The sequence below is a fragment of the Thermobia domestica genome, unplaced genomic scaffold (assembly GCF_964235325.1).
Source record: "Thermobia domestica unplaced genomic scaffold, izTheDome1.hap1.1 HAP1_SCAFFOLD_2231, whole genome shotgun sequence".
NCBI classification, from domain to species: Eukaryota; Metazoa; Arthropoda; class Insecta; order Zygentoma; family Lepismatidae; genus Thermobia; species Thermobia domestica.
The window spans coordinates 987-14,601 of record NW_027657931.1 but is presented as its reverse complement, the minus strand read 5'-3'; the positions used below and the strand labels follow the sequence as shown (position 1 = coordinate 14,601).

The 13,615-nt window shown below is 37.3% G+C and overlaps 1 protein-coding gene across 1 annotated transcript; it reads left to right on the top strand.

The window, feature by feature from the left end:
- Positions 1-2,601: 2,601 nt before the first annotated feature.
- On the top strand, positions 2,602-13,280 carry LOC145678258 (beta-keto L-gulonate decarboxylase-like; the record flags this gene model as incomplete). The annotated part of the gene is made up of 3 exons (XM_081748291.1): positions 2,602-3,387; positions 11,466-11,564; positions 13,105-13,280. Coding segments are annotated over exons 1-3 (354 nt in total), but the record flags the coding sequence as incomplete, so codon positions are not given.
- Between the last annotated feature and the right edge of the window lie 335 nt (positions 13,281-13,615).

Below are 13,615 nucleotides of genomic sequence, written 5' to 3'. Positions count from 1 at the left end.
TGCTACGCGGTGGTAACTTCAACACCCCGACTCTAGATATCTGTTTCGACTCGACGAAACCTTACTACTAGTGGCACACTAGCGGCAGTCCTTCGACGCGTCGCTATATGGACGATCGACATTTACCGGCAAGTGGGCCTCTAGGTGTTGGCGATGTTTACGGCATGGGATATTCTAGGGGAAAGAGCGCATATATATTTTGGGAGGGCTCAGTCCTCCCCCTGAACATGCCTGAATTCAACAGTGATTTCAATTCTGTTCATAAGAGCCATTGGACACAAGAAAAACCTCATTTGCCTAGTTCATCTAGTCGCATGCACTTTGGTATTCTACGTCTCTTCTGCCTATACTAACTATAATAATGATCTCACCGTCCAATCCAGGTACCCTGGCTAACCATGGAAATATTTTACTACGTCTCTTAGGCTAGTTTTAGATGGAAGCATTTATCGTAGCAAATGTGCTGCCAAAAATCTCGTATAATATTCTATGACATCAAGAGTATACAGTGCTTATACACGGTAGCATTTTGATAAGTATCTTGTCGTGACGTAGCAAACAAATCATTGGAGACAGAGGTCGAAGTGAGACGGTATGCGGTGGTATGCCATACCGCCTCTGGTTTTTCAGTGATAAAGAAAGGCATACCGTCTCTGGTTTTTCAATGATTAAAACATACCGTCACTGGGAAGTAGATGCTAAATATCTTTAATAAATTCATTGTTATATGCAGTAATTCTGTATCTGAGAGCATGAAGTGCGTAAGTCCAATTTCTGCGAAAATGAGTTAAAACCAGTTTTGTATATCTTTCAGAGGTCTGCAACGAATTGCTGGTTGTATTTTGTTCTATACGGGTTAATGACATAATTAACCGAGTATCGTATATATTGCAGTATGCCCAATATGTATTTAGTTCTTAAGCAAGTGTTTTTTGTTGTTTTCTGGAAAACAAGCTTTTGTGACTTACGCAGTTCATGCTCTCAGGTACAGAATTGACGAATAGCTTTGCACGTAAAAATATTTTATTTATTATGTAGAAATAATTTCTAAATTGACAACACCAAATTTTTGTTATCTTTTTCCTACTTTTTGTTTTCAAATTAGGTGTCTTCAAAAATCACCTAGTTTATATTTTGATGTATAATACTGAACTGTTTCTTTGTTAGGTATGTATGTGTCTTCTTGCCTTAATGCATACAAATGCCATGTTTTGAGCATGGGCGGATTTAGGGGTCGTCTGCTGTGGGGAGCGGACATCCGGGGGTTTGGAATACCCCTCAGTCAAGTGGGGGGACTTTAAGTTTTTCAGCAGGAATTTTTTAATATCCTCATTCGGTTTTTAAAAATTTCCTGTATAATTCTCTATAATATAGAATAAGGAGATATTTTTTAAAATATTTTTTTCAGAAAGTTGTTGGCAGGGATCGAAGTATCTGCATATCCCTCCTCCCCCGTTACTAGAGAGAAGCTGTCCAATGGTTTTTAGTCACTGTGTAAATAGAAATGCAATATTTTAGGCAACATATCCTCACTGCATTTCAACATTTAGATAAGCGGTATGTCGAGTCAAATCCTAATAAAACATACCGCCTCTGCTATTTTTCTACTTCGAACACTGACTGGAGTAGAGCGCAATTATGGCTCTGAAACCAAAACCAAGGATGTTATAAAAAGAGGATCTGCCCATACGTATCTTCATCATATGAACTCAATGAAGCCACAAAACAACCGAGCATCGTCTGAGCCGTCACGTCTGATTGGCTACTCTCGTTTCCGCCATGATTGTTGGCTCGAAACATTGCGATCTTAGTGGCGCGGAGTGGGCAGACTGGGTGTGGCGAAGCTGTGACGTATGGCTTCACAATTTTGTTGTATGGGCAGATCCTCTATTTTATAACATCCTTGTCTGAAAATAAAGTGTGAGGTAGCTAAACCTGTAGTGGTTGTAATAACAGTTCTCGACGGTTATATTAAAAAACGAGAACCACAAAGAAGTATGTGGGCAAAGAGCATCCCTACTCTAACTTATTTTTCTTTACTAGAATTCAATTTCCCACACAAAACAAAGAGCATGGATATTTGACACAAAATCTTTCGCTTCCTTTTAACACATCACGGCGCTGTAATAGGACCAGAAATGCTACGAAATAGAGCAGGTTCTATCGACAAGAAATGCCGTAGGATATGCCCTGGCTTGGAAAATGCTATAGCATTTGCTACTTTACACGGTAGGATATCGATGATGATATGTTTTTCGCTACGAGGAATGCTGCGATAAAAGTTTCCGTCTAAAACTAGTCTTAGCCCATGTGTATTCACTAAGCCCGCGCATAATTTCTGTACTGATAGAGAGCAAAATGAGAGCAAAACCCACATAAAGAAAAACGAAAAAAAGAAACAGAAAAGAAAAAGACGAGAAAAGAAAAGAAATCAATGTTCGTTATGTGTAAATATTGGGTGGGCGCTGTTTTGTTCATCGCACCTTTGTTCAGGAATTCTAACACCGCCAATGATCTCTGTTATTTCTTATTTTCGGAAGTTAAAATTACATTTGAATGAGGAATATTTTTACAAGTATAATAATAATAATAATCCTTTTGCGAAGTGTTCTTACAGCTATATTTGCATTTATTCTGAGGGATCTTTAATTCCTAACCTCTCAACACACAGCATTTTAACTTGCAAGAACAGGACGCGCATGAATCGCGAGGGAACGGGAGGGGCAACAAGTCTAAAATTCGCAGATTACATTTTTGGGCGCCAGCAGTTTTTTAAGTTACAAAATAAGTAAAGGTGGTACCCGTGGTAATACCCAACGAATTGCCAGTTCCAGGAACAAACTAACGATTCCAACAGGTATTCATACCAAAACAGCTGTACACAAAATTTTTAACGAAAAAGTGTAGAATTTGCTCTCATCGTTGATATTTTGAATAACACGGAACACTGTTCATATTTGCTCAAAAACGGGACAATCTGTGAAAAAGAGGTATGCCCTGGCTAAAGAGGGACATCTGGTCACCTTATACATATTCCTTTGGTCTTGCTAACAACAATTTTCAGCGGTTACACATAATTCTGCGGCAAATATTGATTCCGCTGTAAGTGGAAGAAAAATAATGCCGTGTCGGTCGGTGATGACAGAAATGGCTTTCCATAATATCGCACGGATGAGCTGGCAACGGGCCGAGCGGAGAAACTGGTTTATCAGCAACTGAAAGCAAATAAAAGTCTTCATACGTGATAACGGAGAAGTACTTTTATTGCTTCTGTTCTCGCACGAAGGAATTTTGTTACTGCGTCAACAATGACTACATTGAAAGCGGCTGAAATTCCGGTGGAAAAGAAACCACTATTTTGTCCACCCTTGGAGGAAATAGCAGGAGGTAATTGTTACGTTGGTTTGTTAAAGTGTAGTCTTAAGAACATACTTTGTGTTTTTATCGCTTGTTCATTAATTTTTAAAATAAGAAATACATATTTCTCGTTCTATGTAGACTCTATGCCTTAAATTTTAACAGTAGTACCAGAACGAATTGTCAGGAGGAGTGGACCTGGACAGTGAAATGTGATTGGAAATGGGAGCCCAAGTAAAAACAATCCTATAAGATTGCGTACTCTCCTGTTTTTTTTTTTTTTTTTTTTTTTTTTTTTTTTTTTTTTTTTTTTTGGGGGGGGGGATATTTCCATTCATGAAATATTGACTTCTCTTAGCAGGAAATACAGTCTTACTGCCGTGAAAGTGTTTCGTAAAAGAGGAATTGGATTAATGGGTGCAGATTTACTTTAGAAAGGCTGAATATAACTACAGCGGGTGAAGATACAGCATTAAAACTACAGTACATAGAACATAAACCAAGTTCTGTTAAATGCCCACTAAAAAGCACGAACATTGTCTAATCGCGTTAGAGCAGGAGCGCAGCGCGGGACCGGCGTAGCAGAGCGTCCTTGGGAGCAGGCGCGTAAGCTACGGTCGGTATAATCATAAATGAAGATGGTGGAAGAATACTACATATGGTATAAAACACATGCTTTACGAGTGGGAGAGCTTTGCGCACTTCATCATGTCTTCCTTATGGAATATTACAAGGTAAAGAGCACACTTTGTATTTTGTATTTGTACCTTTTCGTATAGGTCAAGTTTAGGCACGTCGCTCAAAATAATTGTTGAAAAATTATAAATTCCTTCATTAATTTCCATTTTATTGTCATCCAAAAGGTTTATGTTGGGACCATGACAATGCACCATTTAGTACAGATTATTTTTAAGATAATCACCAGAAGTAATTGTTAAAAATTATAATTCTTTCACGACTTGCGTATAAACACACTATCCAGATATATGATATAAAAACCAGTTCAAAAACTAATCAACCTGTGCTAGGTGACGCTAAATAGGACGAATGATATCTAACCGGGTTCAAGTAGGGCGAAGCTAGTGGGTCCCCGCTTAGAGTGCGGTGGGTCCGCGATATTGCGTAAGCAAACTTAGTGAAAACATATGGTTCCTCGCAACGATACGAGTTCCTATAGCACTTCTAATGGTTTAACGGTTTCACACTAGTAACGTTACAGTTGTAAACATAAAATACAGCTTTTCTACACTTTCATATGCACTCACTAATTTTTTTGTACAGGTTTACTTTTGGCACACCTCTCGAAGTAATTGTTGAAAAATTAAAATTGTTTCACTAATTTATTTCTTATTGTTCTCCAAAAGATTTGTGCTGGGCGATATGACATTACCTCGTTTAGTATAGATAAAATTCAAGGGGCAATCGCAAGTAAGTTTTGGATCGGATGTATGGCATAAAAAGTACAGTTAAAACATAAACCAACGTGTGCTAGGTGGCCAATAAAAAACAAATGCTCTAACCGAATCAGATCAGGGCGAAGCTCGGGTGTGCGTCCGAAGGGAGCAGGGGCTTCAGCGATGGTGCGTATATGCGTAATTGAGGGTAGTCAAAACAAGTGGTTTTGGTCAATGTTCCGTTAAGGGGGTCCAGTGTCTTTGACACCACTTCTTTCTATTGATTTTCGTTTGATTACATAACATAACGTTATATTAGGTTAGGTTAGATCAGGTTAGGTTAGCTTAGCTTAGGTCAGGTTAGGTTAACTTAGCTTAAGGGGGTCCAGTGTAGTTTTGGACACCCTTAACTGAACATGGACCGTGTTTTGGCAATGATACGAGTTTCAGTAGAACTTATCATGTTTTCACACTTGTAACAGTCCACTTGTAAATATAAAATACAGCTTCAGTATACGATCCAGAAATACACTACCGGTAGACAATCGTATTTAATACAATCATCTTTCATATTTATTTTATCCGTAGTAAAGGACTTGAAAATATAAAAAGGTTTTCAATATATAAAATGAGATTGAATATTTCAACCACTTCCTTTACTGTTGCCGTTCTCAAAGTAGTATCTTCTACTTAAAGGTAAGTGCGAGTCTTGTAACTCATCTTATTAAATTTCATCTTCTTTTTCCTTGTGTACGCAATTTATATTTTAATTTATGGGAAAAACGCTGTATAATTGCAAATTCATGAGAAGTTCACTACTGTCATATAAATTAAAATATATAAATTAGGTACACAAGGAAAAGAGGATGAAATTTAAGAAGAGTTGCACTATACTGTAAATAGATGATGCTACCTTGAGGACGGCCGCAGTTAAGGAAGTGGTTGAAATATATAGACAAGCCAATGTTCACAGAAACACAAGTTACGAAGCTGCATTTTATTTATGTAGGTTTATTGTGACTAAAGTAACTAAACTGATGCATTCTTATAATTATTAACTTAAACTCAGGAATGCATGTAATCATTTATTTAGTGCCAAAATTTTGAATGAGCATGCCTCTAAAAGTAGCAGCCTTCTGTTAAAGTTATGCCGAAATTGTGTTTTGAAATATTAAGAAATATTGAAACTATATTATGGGCTATAGTTCTAGGATATACATAATAGCGGGTCATGCATATTCTTCGATACATTAGGATCATCTTATAACTAAGAACTGCTTATGTTCTTTTCATCTAAAATCAGGTCACATACATCCAGGATCAGGTCACTTTCTCGCATTATCGCAATACAATACAATAGATACATTCTGCTTTTCTTCTGTACACTTTAATCCGATTTTATTTAGCATTCTAGTCCATTGTTTTAACTTTTCATTTATTTATTTATTTCATTCTTGACTAAACACAGAGTACAGTATTATCTGCATAGAGTATGCAGAATGACACTTCATCTCATTCGTATTCTATTACAATATTTAAATAAAATAGTTGAATCTTGGTTGAACTCTACTTTTACTTTCAAAATCATGTGGCCCTCCAACAGTTCTTTAAACATGGACTCTGTATACTTCGTGCGGAGCATTCTTTCTTCCATACTGTTTGCCGTGATGACTCTTATCGAAGGCGTTTTCAGGTTTCTGAAAAAAACAAAAAAACAGATGGAGTTTTCTGCGAATTTCTCGTTTTTCACTTCAATTTAAAGGTAGAATCTATTGTCCTTTAGATGACATTATTCTATCGTGATCTTATTCTTGAGCCATCCTTCTACTTTTTTCTTTCTTTCTTTTTTCTTTTTTTTTTTTTTTTTTTTTTCAATACGCTCGTGACATGGAAAATTAGTTTTATATTTTGTAGTTCCTTTAATCTTGTGCGTCTCCTTTTTCTTCCTAATTTTCTTCTCTGTATATACGATACATTCTTCATCAAATCTTATAGTGTCTTCACCAATGACGGTCCATGTTTTCACTGTAATTCCATTCCTTTCTAGTGGCTTTATTATTTCTAATTTCGCTTCAGAATTTTTGAACCACTAATTTGGAGTTACTCCGAATCATTCCTTCATTCGACTTTCAGTCTTCAGCGCATTATCTTTCATTTTTCTGAGTACAGTAGGTTTCCGAAGTGTTCCCTTCATCTGTCTTGATTTTTTCTTCCTTTCGCAGTGTTTCTCCACCTGTTCTCTTAGATTTTTCTTTCCCACTCGGGTGTGTCGCTTGTTGTCTTGCGATATTGTAAATTTGTTTAACTACATCTTTCGTTTCCAAATCTTTTTACATATTCATGTGTGCATTTGCCATTTTGTTGAACTACTAAAGATCCAGTTACTGTTCGTTCCATTACACCAACTAGAATTAATGTGTGAATGATGGTATGTGGATACAGGAGGTGAGAGATCGTTCCTTAAACCTTTCTGTCGTGTTTGCTGAATACACGAAAGAAACTTATAATTTTGCTTTCACGCTGTGTCACTGGTTGGTTGAGTAATTCTTTGCATTTTTTTCTGATTTAAATCAGGTTAGCTGGGGTACTTTAAGTTAACCCTTATCATACCAAGGTAAGTTGATTAACGTTCTTAACCAAGGGGGGTCCCTAAGGGACCCCATGATTTTTTCACTACATTTGTTTCATCTGTGTTATTTTGATGCTTTTTCTTGCATTTTTCAATCTTAGGCTTCGTAGAATCTTGTTTTATAATTCTAGAAAAAAATGTGTGTATATACATATATACAGTGTGTGTCAAAAATTGCATCCCTGATAATTAATAAATTAACAGAAAAATCTGAGAATTAGTTAGGTATGTATATAAAACACATTCTATTGTCCAAAATCACATAAGACAAACAGAACGTGGTGTCATCTAGCGGAGACATTTGAATTATCAGCATATTGAAAAAAAAACATAAAATACTATGAGGGGTCCTCGGAGGACCCCAGATCACTTATTCGTATTTTTAAAATCTTACTGCTTAACGATTTTCTTTCTTTTTATGTTTATATATCTTACTCTGAAAAATGAACACAGAAAAATCGCGAGGGATGTGTGTGCCATACTTTTCATTTGCCACTTAAAAAACATAGTCTGGGGTCCCTCAGGGACCCCGCCTTGGTATGATAAGGGTTAAATATATATAGTACCACCGCTGTATCTCTGGCTGTGACAGGTATGCGAGAAAGAAAGCGAAGGTTGATACTACACTGACCCCCCCCCTGCCCCCATAAGGCCCAACGAGTGACCGAACTGTCACTGCGCTGGCATGGAAACCAGACGTTGTTGCCACTCCGTATTCTTCCTTTTGTTTGTGCATAGTTCAGTGAAAAATGCTTTGAGATCGTGTTTGATTATTGCAACTTTTTTCTTTTCTTTATGTGTGTTTGGGTGTGCTGTTAAGAAGTGTTGTTATTATTTGGTGACAATGGCTAGTTCTTCAGAAAGCCAAAGAAAATAGTGTATAAAGGACAAGTTGGCAACATTGTTTTGTCCAGGTGCAAAACGGTCAGAGCCAGAGACGTAGCGACCGTACTATAATATTTTTAAATTGTCTTTATTATAGCCCAGCTAATGACTTGATCGCTAAAGAGTAGGATTTAGGAGTGCCCACAGGCGGGTTTTAGGGCGCAAGTTGCTTCCATGAGAATATTTGGGGAGGAGGGTCATAAAAGTGGTATAATCAAACTGGAAAATGGCATATTTGAGAGGGAAGAAACATTTGAGAAGCAGAATAAATAGAAAGGTAGGAAAGAATGGTAAATTTCGGTTGGTTGCGTCCAAGCCCGTGGGGCAGAAAGTCACCTCTTGATAAGGTCTTTAGCTAGAAGCATCATAAGAAGCCATTACATAATGAAAACCGAGAAAGTAATAGCTACAAACTATATATTCTCAATCATGTTATAAATTAATATCAGTAAAATGTGTCAGCTTGTAATAAGAGTTGTAATTAATTACTTCGGGTATCAAGCTTGCGGTGGCTCAGAGGTAGAGCGTTCACTTCTGGTGCGTGGGGTTCTTGGTTCGATCCCAGCTCGCGCTAAGTGAACTTTGTAGTGAACAAACACCATGTGCGTGGGTTTTCTCGGGGTTCTCCCATTTCCTCCCACTTTCTTATCATCATCCTCTCCTTTATCCTAGCCGGCATAACTGTGGCACCTTAAACTTAAAAGATTTCATTTCACTTCGGGTATCAACTCGTGCGGTCATGCTATATATACACACAAAACCCAAGGAGCTACCGTTCCAGAAATATATTAGTTTTATTAGGTGATATGTGTTCGGCATTTTTGCTTTTGCATTCGTATTTATGGCTTACCAATTTACTTCTTCAAAGTTCAGTTCTCTTTCAAAGTGCTGAAATCGAGCTCGGGGTTAAGTGGCAGTATTTAGTATGGGAGACCCAGGTTCGATTCCCGGAACCCGTTTCTCAAAGCTTCTAAGTTCATAAACATCCTTTTTACAAGTTGTATAATGTTATGAAACAGAGACACGAAAACATTTATTTAAAAGTATAGAGGTTGATTCACTTACATTCAACCGAATTTCAATATGGTTCTACCACCAGCTGTGTTCGGTCTGCAGGGTACCACTACTGACTATTGCCCAGCATCGGAATTTCCAATGCAGAAGACAAGGTTGCAGCTGGACCGTAGGTAGTGCAGTCTACTCCTCTTTCCCAGGCCGATGACGGTCCGGACTCGACAATGGGACAGACGCTGTTTGAGGAGTCTGAAAGCACAATAGTCCATTGGGCTGGCATTTGGACTCTTGGTAGGGATGTTAGAAAAGGGAATTGCAAAATTTCAGGTTCCTGTTCCATACGGCAATACAATTCTAGCGATGTTTTCAACGTGTGACTGGATGCCTTGTCTTGGTGTAGTTCAACCTAATTCACGTCTTGTCCATACGATACTGAGATTTCATGCGGGTACATTTAAGTTACATGAGTTTAGTAGTATGCAGCATTGATTTTGACGTTTCGCTCCACCTTTCACAGATGCAGTGTGCCTCTATACGGGAAATCAATCACAATCATGAACTCTTTCGAGAAGCGATTCTAGCTGCTCACGTCGTTGTGGTGGGTCCGGGAGTCTGTGCCGTATATTTCCGTATAATACGATTCACAATGGCACGAGTCACACGAAAATTACGAACTTGACACATTTGTGCGACGCGCTACGCCATTAACTCCACCCAAAATCTGTTGAGTTTGGGCGGCATCAGACTAAGCTCAACCACACTGGACTGCTACTTGACTAACGAGATACGGTTGCTTGCCTCGTGGCAATCTCACGGCGATGGGTTGCACATGGAATCTTGTGCGCGGTATCGTTGCACATTGACTTTGACTCAATATAATTGAATCAACCTCTGTATTGGTGCTGTTAGCTGCAAAGTTCGTTATTCACAGTAGTGATTTTATGATAATATTGTCGAAAATTCAAATTCTAACTCTTGTTAAAGACTAGTGTCTTGTTAAACTATAGATTCGCATTTTATTTGACAGTAAAGAAAAGGCATTTTCTAACTCCAATGAATCAATCAGGTCAGCAACCACTTATATTAAGGACAAATGTGCTAACCACCCGCAAATGTCAACCGCTGTATAAGATCCACTTCATTACAATTTTTGGGGACATAATAGTGTAAAATTCCCAACTGAATAACAATAATTACAAATCTAAGTGCACCAATTCCTTATAATAATAATAATAAAAAAGTGAACAAACACACAGCTTTATGAAAACAGTGACATGTTCTTTCTGCTACTCAAATATTAAGCACGAATTAACAAATTTGACACTTGGTGGAACCTCAGTGTGTGTATTACCTACAGGACATAGCCACATAGGCGTAGATTTAAGAAAATAATCAATGTTTGAGGCTTAGATTTATCAGAGCATTAATATCCTTTAAGTTGCTTATTTTTTCACTTACATCAATATATATGAGCTAAAGAAAATTGAGCATTCGTAAAATAGTTCATTTACACCATAAATCATTAAACTGGATCAAAATTTTACTATATTTAAAGCAGAAGTGTGTGTATTTTATTATTATTAAATGGTATATTTTATTCTGTTGATGACTTTCTTAATGAAAAGTACAAGTAATAGTTCTGAGATACAACTGTTACAATTAATATTTTGTTCTACTTGATCCCATTCATGTAGTATTATAGTACATTTGTGTATTGTAGTCAATCAACTATCTCTAATCATGATGAATACTAATCACGTTAATGCTTGCTTACATATTATACCGTATATATATATATATATATATATATATATATATATATATATATATATATATATATATATATATATATATATATATATATATATATATATATATATATATGTGTGTGTGTGTGTGTGTGTGTGTGTGTGTGTGTGTGTGTGTGTGTGTGTGTGTGTGTGTGTGTGTGTGTGTGTGTGTGTGTGTGTGTGTGTGTGTGTGTGTGTGTGTGTGTGTGTGTGTGTGTGTGTGTGTGTGTGTGTGTGTGTGTGTGTGTGTGTGTGTGTGTGTGTGTGTGTGTGTGTGTGTGAGAAGGTGCAATTTGCACACATATTTGATACGCAATAAATAAATAAATACAAAACTAATTTAGATTCAATAACTGTATATTTTCTGGTAACTGTGTATTTTTCTCTCTCTTTCAGTTTTAAATAAAGGACTAAAGAAAAATTTCTCAGAAGTAGAAGTTCAGGTCGTTGAGTGCCCGGATTTAACAAAGCCGCCTTTCACATTAGCTTGTTCTGGTAAGTTTGTTTCAAATTTAAATACGCTAGTGGTAGGTTCAAACGATTACATTTTGTTGCGAGAAAAATTAATGGAACGTAGTTTTTACATCTTGTTTCCATGCTTTTTAATCACTTATCACGTTTTTTCCTTCTTATTATTATTTCTTGGTAAATTATCCTACTATATAATTTCTTTAAGAGAGAAAAACAGATATCTTAAGATATACGAGAAAGATTTTTTTCAGCTTCCGTTAAGCCGCAAGAGAAGAAGTACGTGAGATGACTAAAGGGGGATAAGGTAATTTTTTCATTAGACATCACTCACCCTCCACACAAAAAGACAGATTCTGTTGTTCAGTCATTGTGGACAGTGAGCGTGAAAACCTACCCAGTGCAATTAAAGTGCCTGGCAAGTATGTACTACGTGATGCAGTTCGATTTCTCTAGGCGGCTGCTGAGTTTCCTGAAATTCCAATATCAGACAGTTCAGAAATCCTAACCAACGCCTTTCACGAATCACGTGATTCACACGTTTGTCACGCATTTTCTGCTGCCATAGAACTGCAGCATTACCTACTCTCGTCTTGTACGTTGGTAAGTTCCTCTTTAAACTCTCCAGCACTCGTGCGCATAGCCATCACATATAGAGTTCCTTTCTTTAAACTCTCTGCAGCAGTCGTGCACAGCCATCATTTAAAAATTCCCAGGATAAACCTTACTCATGCGACAATGAATTGCATCTGTATTATGCCCTTCCGTCTAAAGAAATGGAATTACATTACGTAGTACACACTTGGCGGGTGCATTGATTGCACTTGGTATGTTTTTACAGTTGAAACAAAATCGCTACTCCACAGTTGAACGACAAAATCTATCTTCTGGTGTGGAAGATGGGTGATGTCCAATGAACAATTTGTCTTACCGTCGTTTCGTCATCTCCTCTGGTTTCATAACAGAGGAAGAAAAATTATCCTTCTTAAAATGCAGTAAAATATCGTATATGTATTTTTAGTGGTTTTATCTTGCAAGAGTCCTTTTTAGTATGAAGTTGATTTTAATGGTATAATCAAAAGTATTTGCTAACGCACTATCCGCACTAGAATAACACTTTTCGTGAGATCAATGAAGTCAAGCAGTGGCGGATGTGGTCAGCGGAAAGATTGGTGGCCGTTCGTACTCGTCATATGGCGCTGATATTTGACATCCACCTAACATCGTGAGGAGTATTGAGGAGCTAGCTGAAAGAAAGAAGTAGCGAACTCTGGTCTAGAAAGCAAGCATTAACGGCGACGGGAGTCGTTGTGCTGAACACACATCACGCCAAAGACATGAACGCCACGAGCTGGTTGGTGACTCTAAGGGCTGTTCAGTTTTGTTTTAAATCACAAATATTTGCTTCTTAACTTCCATCAGATATCCGTAGTTTTTACCTGTGAAAACATTTACTAGAAATAATAATTTCGTTAAGAGCATTTACCACTTGAACGGAAGCTCATTACTTTTCTGAGATACTAAACCTCTTTTACTGAACTTTTTAATATTTTTTGGTCAATTTCAGGTCTTAACGGTGGTAATAGGTTGGTAGAAATTGGCGGAGTTCCTTATCTTCTACCACTTGTAAAAAAAGAGAAGCTCTACAATTTAAAAGATGTGGCCACACTCGCAGAACTACCAGGCGCTTTTATTATTGGAGCAGGGGCTGGACCTTGGCCATACGCTGGAGTCAATTGCGAGGTAAAATTTTATTCGAAAAATTTGTCCCAATCAAACTATATCATTTTATTTGGGATGTGGTTTCTATTTATAAATGACGTAGTCCTGTTTTCCTTCATAAGTGAAATAGTTTGTTGAAGTTTTTTTGGTCTTTTCTTTTTTTCATGTTGTATAGAGCAGGTGAGGCAGCAAATACATTTTCTTTTCTGTGCTGAGCGGGACGCTATACTCTTAATTAACCAAAGGCCTCCACACCAGAATATTTTATATGCGTATTAAGCTAGTCGTTAAGATCTACCGATATGCAAGTTCGGCTTAGATCAGATGATTTTCATCGATCACGTATGATATATACT